General features: G+C 48.0%; 1 protein-coding gene across 2 annotated transcripts in view; it reads left to right on the forward strand.

Moving 5' to 3' along the window:
• Window positions 1-4,136, forward strand: part of Oscp1 (organic solute carrier partner 1) — a 36,119-nt gene extending 31,983 nt beyond the window's left edge. For both annotated transcript variants that reach the window (XM_028885445.2, XM_028885446.2), the window contains 3 exons: window positions 1,585-1,724; window positions 3,013-3,076; window positions 3,769-4,136. In XM_028885445.2, coding sequence (XP_028741278.1) covers window positions 1,585-1,724; window positions 3,013-3,076; window positions 3,769-3,894 — 330 coding nt within the window. In that variant the 3' untranslated portion in view covers window positions 3,895-4,136. The remainder of the gene's footprint in view (window positions 1-1,584; window positions 1,725-3,012; window positions 3,077-3,768) is intronic.
• Window positions 4,137-6,000: the final 1,864 nt, after the last annotated feature.

Raw genomic sequence — 6,000 nt, forward strand, 5'->3', positions numbered from 1 at the left:
CAGCTGTACCCTCACTGTTTGCACTTTCCCTTCCAGCCTTACAAGCACACAGGGTTTAACTGTAGCTTTGCTGGGAGCCTTCCAGTGATCTGATTATTAGGTAATTTGGGGATTGGTTCACCCCATCATTAAGTAGGAGCCACATACCAGGACTTGGCAAATAGCCTTGTACCAGAGCCATGAAGCCTGTGGCTGCTGAGTCCAACATGTGTGCAAATCCAGGGATCAAATCACCCCTCTTCAATGATTCTTAGTTTGTTTTTTTTTGTTTTTTTTTGTTGTTGTTTTTTTGTTTTTTGTTTTTTTTTGGTTTTTCGAGACAGGTTTTCTCTGTGTAGCTTTGCGACTTTCCTGGATCTCGCTCTGTAGATCAGGCTAGCCTCGAACCCACAAAGATCCACCTGGCTCTGCCTCCCAAGTGCTGGGATTATAGGTGTGCGCCACCACCGCCCGGCTGATTCCTAGTTTTAAGGATGTGGTAACCACCTTCAAAATGAGGTTTTCGTTCCTCTGAGTTCCATATCTACAAATTTTCACCAACTAGCCACACACTAGGACAGAACAAATCAGGGACTGTTCAGTTATTAAGTATTTATGGAACTGTGTTCATGGGTTGGGTACCGGGACAGAAGCTTGGCGTAGATGTGGTCCCAGCCTGAAGAAGCTTTGGTTCCCTGGGAAGGACAGTGGTAGAAACACAGCCACGAGCTAGAAGGAGTGTGTTGACAGTCGATGCCAGAAGACTGCGCGCGCCATCCTTTGGGGGGGAGCATGGGGCCAAGGGACCACAAAGGCTTTCTGAGGAGGTGGCATGGAAATAGGGCTCCAGAGTGGGCAAGACACCAAACAGCAGAAGAAGAGAAGTGGGTGTCAGTCAAAGCGTCAGGGTGAGCACAAACACAGACAGGAAAAGTGTCGTCTCGTTTGGAGAGACAGCTCTTCTCTCCATGGCCCCCTCATACCACAGCAGACGCAAGGACGTTAGGGTCTGATGAAGGAAGGTCTTCACTCCATTTCTTATTTATGCAGGACGTAGGGGGCTTGCTTTCAAGAAAGACAGAAATAAGAGAGTGTGTTTTCAGTAACTGGTGTATTGGGTTAGAGAGAGCCCCGAGCCAGGTAGGCGAAGGGCAGAGTGTGGAACGGATGCGAGGGAAGGGAATGGCCTGCAGTCTGCGTTCCTGGGTATGACCACCAGAGGGCAGTATGGGAGTTCCTCGGGGACGGCTGCTTGCCCTGCAGACTTGACAGGAACCACTTGGCCGAGGGAACTGAACCGACTAAAGAGGAAGCTGGGCCTTCTCCTCCCCTCCAAGGAGGAAGGTAGTCTGAGAAGTGCGGGTCCCTGGGGCATTCCACTCAGCTTCAAAGTTGAAAGTCTGTGGTCTGCTTCTTTGCGTCCCTCTGCTGCTGACTGGATTATTATTATGGCTGTGCTTTCGTTCTGCGCTGTAGTGGAGCCCAGAAATAATTTAAACTGTTACTGTTTTTGCCTTGTTGTATAATTCCTCCCCGCATCTCTGGGGTCTTGGCAGGAAATGTGATCACCCTGTGTGGCTACAAATCACATAGTTGTTTCTACAGGAAAACATTGCTCCAAACCCTCTTGCCAAAGAAGAGCTGAATTTCTTGGCCAGGCTAATGGGAGGGATGGAGATCAAGAAAACGAGTGGCCCTGAACCAGGATTCCGGTTGAATCTGTTTATGACCGATGAAGAGGAGGAGTATGTTTTAAACCTGTTCTTTTCTCTCTTTCTCTCTTTCTTTCTCTTTCTTTTTCTTTCTTTCTTTTTTTGGACAGGGTCTCGTATAGCCCAGATGGCCTCACATTCACTTTGTAGCTGAGAATGGCCTTAAACTCCTGATCCTCCTACCTCTGCCTCCCAAGACTGGGATTGCAGGTGTGTGCCACCACACTCAGTTTATACGGGATCAAATCCAGGGCTCTTGTACATGCTGGATCTAGCACTCTATTAACCAAGAGAGTTCTCCAGCCCTAAACCTGTTCTCTAAAGATATGTCATACAAGGGACTGGAGAGATGGCTCAGCAGTTAAGAACACTGACTGCTCTTCCAGAGGACCTGAGTTCAATTCCCAGCAACCATGTGGTGGCTCACAACCATATATAGTGGGATCTGATGCCCTCTTCTTGTGTGCAGATATACATGCAGAGCACTTATACATAAAATATAAATAAATAAAAGAATTTTTTAAAAAATTAAAATAAAAAAAAAGATATGTAATACATTCTTGTCCCCATGGCTTGAATGAAGTGTAAATACATATATAAACCCCTACATGTGATAAGAACACAGAGAGGACAACTGCATACCAACACATAAACACAGATGTAAAAAGTGGAAGTGAAACACCAGCAACCCATGCTGACCTGATTAAAGACTGCCCGGGGAGTAAGCAGATGGGACCCCCAAGTCATTCCCCAGAAGCCCGGGTGTTTTACTACACAGAGCAGCTAAGCAAGAAGATGACCAGGCTGGGCTGGAGAGGCGGCTCCGCAGCTCAAGGCCTCAAGCCTGAGACCCGAGTTCCAGCCCTGGGACTTACATGCTGGAAGGAGACAACTGACACCCACAGGTGTCCTCAGACTTCTCCATGCTTGCCGTGGCACGTGTGCACACACTCATGAACACACACAAATAGAGAGTGGTAGCCTCTGAGCCTGTCCTGTCCTCAGGAGGCTCTGGTAGGAGAATGAAGAACAAGCCATCTTAGCTGCTAGGTCACAAATGCTGTAGTGAAGGCTGATCCACACTGCAGATGGAAGGGACTGGCGTGTGATCTGGCCTCAGAACTTGCTGAGCAGAGAGATGCAAACACACATGCCTTTCTGAAATGCAGGAATGTGAGGGGGAGGTGGAAAGGCAAGGGAAAACTGCAGAAAAGGAAAGAAAGAAAAGAGATTACCGTGTTCTCATGAGGGGGTTCACCATGCAAGGAAGACGAAACCCTAACCTTGTACCCCTGGGCCTGTTTCTTCTTGCCTCATCCAGACATGCGGCACTGTCCAGGCCGGAGGAGTTATCCTATGATGTCATCAACATACAGGCTACACAGGTACGTATCCTCATCATCATCTTGTAAAAAAATTTGCTCTCCAAGGATGGAGCTGGCTCAGTGGTTAAGAGCCCTGGCTGCTTTTGCAGAGGATGCTAATCCAATTCCCAGCACCCATATGGTAGCTCACAACCATCTGTTCCTCTGGTTCCAGGGGATCTGGTGCCCTCTTATGGCCTCTGTGGGCAATAGGCACATACATGCATGAAGACAAAACACTCATTCACAGAAAATAAAAATAAAATAATCTTTAAAAAATTTGAGCTAGCTGGACAGTGGTGGCGAACACCTTTAATCCCAGCACTCGGGAGGCAGAGCCAGGCGGATCTCTGTGTGTTCGAGGCCAGCCTGGGCTACCAAGTGAGTTCCAGGAAAGGCGCAAAGCTACGCAGAGAAACCCTGTCTCAAAAAAAAAAAAAAAAAAATTGAGCTAGGTAGTGCTGGCACACACCTTTATCCTAGCTAGCACTTGGGAGGCAGAGGCATGCAGATCTCTGAGTTCGAAGTCAGCCAGGGCTACACAGTGAACCCCTATCTCGAGAAACAAAACAAAAAAATTGGTCTCCAACAGTCCCCTGTTGTGTTTGTCCCTAATCTGGCAAAGAGCTGAGGATGAAATTGAAATACCTCCTGACCACACAGGAGCCCTGCAGACATGTCCTCTTCCTCCTTCTGCCCCCATTTCTCCACAGGACCAGCAACGGAATGAGGAGTTGGCCCGGATCATGGGGGAGTTTGAGATCACAGACCAGCCGGAGATCACAGAACAGAGCACAAGCAAGGGGGATGACTTGCTCGCCATGATGGACAAGCTATAGAAGGACTGATGGGCACCCCCTAGCCCACCCGCCCTTAAGAGACTGCCTGAGGACCACCCTGGGCACAGATGGCCCGGGGTCCAGTGTGCTCCTGTTGGTTTCTCCAACTGAGATCTGCATCTCTAGTCCGTTTTTATGTCAGAAAAAAAAAAAAAATCTGAAGATCTCTCAGAGAGCATCCTTTCTGACGCCACACACACATTCATGCATTTTCAGCAAAATATATTCTGGCTCTTAACCCAGACCTTCCCCATTATTTGAAATTCAATGGCGACCATACAAGCATCCTAGGCCAGAGGCTGAACCCAAGTCAGTAAGGAGGCATGGCCGTTAATTACCACCAAGGGTTTACCACTGCAGCTTTCCTGCAGGGACATGCATCTCACAAGTCCCTATAAGGACAAAAGAAAGAACAACACCTGAAACCCCTGCACTGAGGCAGGAGGAGAGGAAGTTCCTGGACATTCTGGGCTGCATGACAAGACATATCTTTAGTTGGGCCGTGGTGATACATGGCTTTAATCTCAGCACTCAGGAGGCAGAGGCCGGTGGGTCTCTGAATTTAAGGCCAGCCTGGGCTACAGAGTGAGTTCTCGACAGCCAGGGCTACACAGAAACTGTGTCTAAAAAACAAGACAAAACAAAACAAAAAGGTTGGGGACTCAGTGGGAAAAGCACTAGCCATTCAAATCTGGTGACCTGAATTTGATCCCTAGAGCCTCTATGTAAAAAACCTGATGTGGGGGCTGGGCAGTGGTGTGCACACCTTTAATCCCAGCACTCAGGAGGGAAAGGCAGGTGGATCTCTGTGAGTTCAAGGCCAGCCTGGTCTCCAAAACGTGTTCCGGGAAAGGCGCAAAGCTACACAGAGAAACCCTGTCTCAAAAACCAAAAAAAAAAAAAAAAAAAAAAAAAAAAAACCTGATGTGGGAACAGGAGAGATGGATCAGCATTTAAGAGCACTGACAGCTCTTCCAGAGGTCCTGAGTTCAATTTCCAGCAACCACATGGTGGCTCACAACCATCTATAATGGGATCTGATGCCCTCTTATATGTAAACTGCATAAACAAGTTAAAAAACAAACCCGATGTGGTAGCACACATCCATAATCTCAGCACTCTGCTGCAAGATGGGTAGTGGAGACAGAATTATCTGGAAGTTTGCAGGTCGGATAACCTGCAGTCTGTAGCACAGCAACAGAAACCAGAGATTCTAGAGCCCGCTCCTGAATGTTATCCTGGGACCTCCACATGCACACCATGGCATGCACTACCACCACCACCCACCCCTCCCACCACCACCTCCACACACACTGAAATAAACAGCTGGGCATGGTGGTGCATACCTGTAATCCCAGCACTTGACAGGCAGAAGGAAGAGAATCAGGAGTTCAAGACCAGCCTCAGCAACAAGTTTGAGGCCAGCCTAGGTTTTATGAGACCCTCTCTCAAAAATAAATGAATGAGTAGATAGATAGATGATAGATAAATGGGAGGAAAGAAGAAAAAAACCAGGGATGGGACTATGGCTCTGTAGATACCATGCATGCTGTGCCGTAACACAAGAATAAGGACCTGAGTTCAGATCTCAGAACCCACATAAAGCCAGATGCTATGGTGAGTGTCTGTAATCTAGGTGTCCTACAGGGAGATCCGAAGCAGAGAAAGGAGAATCCCTGGAGCCTCACAGGCCACCTAGCCAGGCATGTGCAGTAGCAAACTAGGGACACACACACACCACACACCACACACACACCACACCCACCCCGCATCTCAAGGTGAAGGCAAGAACCAATATCTGAAGATGTCTTCAGACTTCACACGTGCCACAGCACACGTGTACCTGCACTTACAGCACCACATGTACTGCATATTACAACACATGTACCTGCACTTACAACACATACGCACACCACCACACATGTACCTGCACTTACACCACCACACATGTACCTGCACTTACTACACCACACATGACTTACTAAAAAACATTACTACAACAACACACATGTACCTGCACTTATACAGCACACACTGCACAAACACATGTACCTGCACTTACACACCACACATGTACCTGCACTTACACCACACACTTGTACCTGC

Source organism: Peromyscus leucopus, chromosome 2, assembly GCF_004664715.2.
Source record: "Peromyscus leucopus breed LL Stock chromosome 2, UCI_PerLeu_2.1, whole genome shotgun sequence".
NCBI lineage: Eukaryota > Metazoa > Chordata > Mammalia > Rodentia > Cricetidae > Peromyscus > Peromyscus leucopus.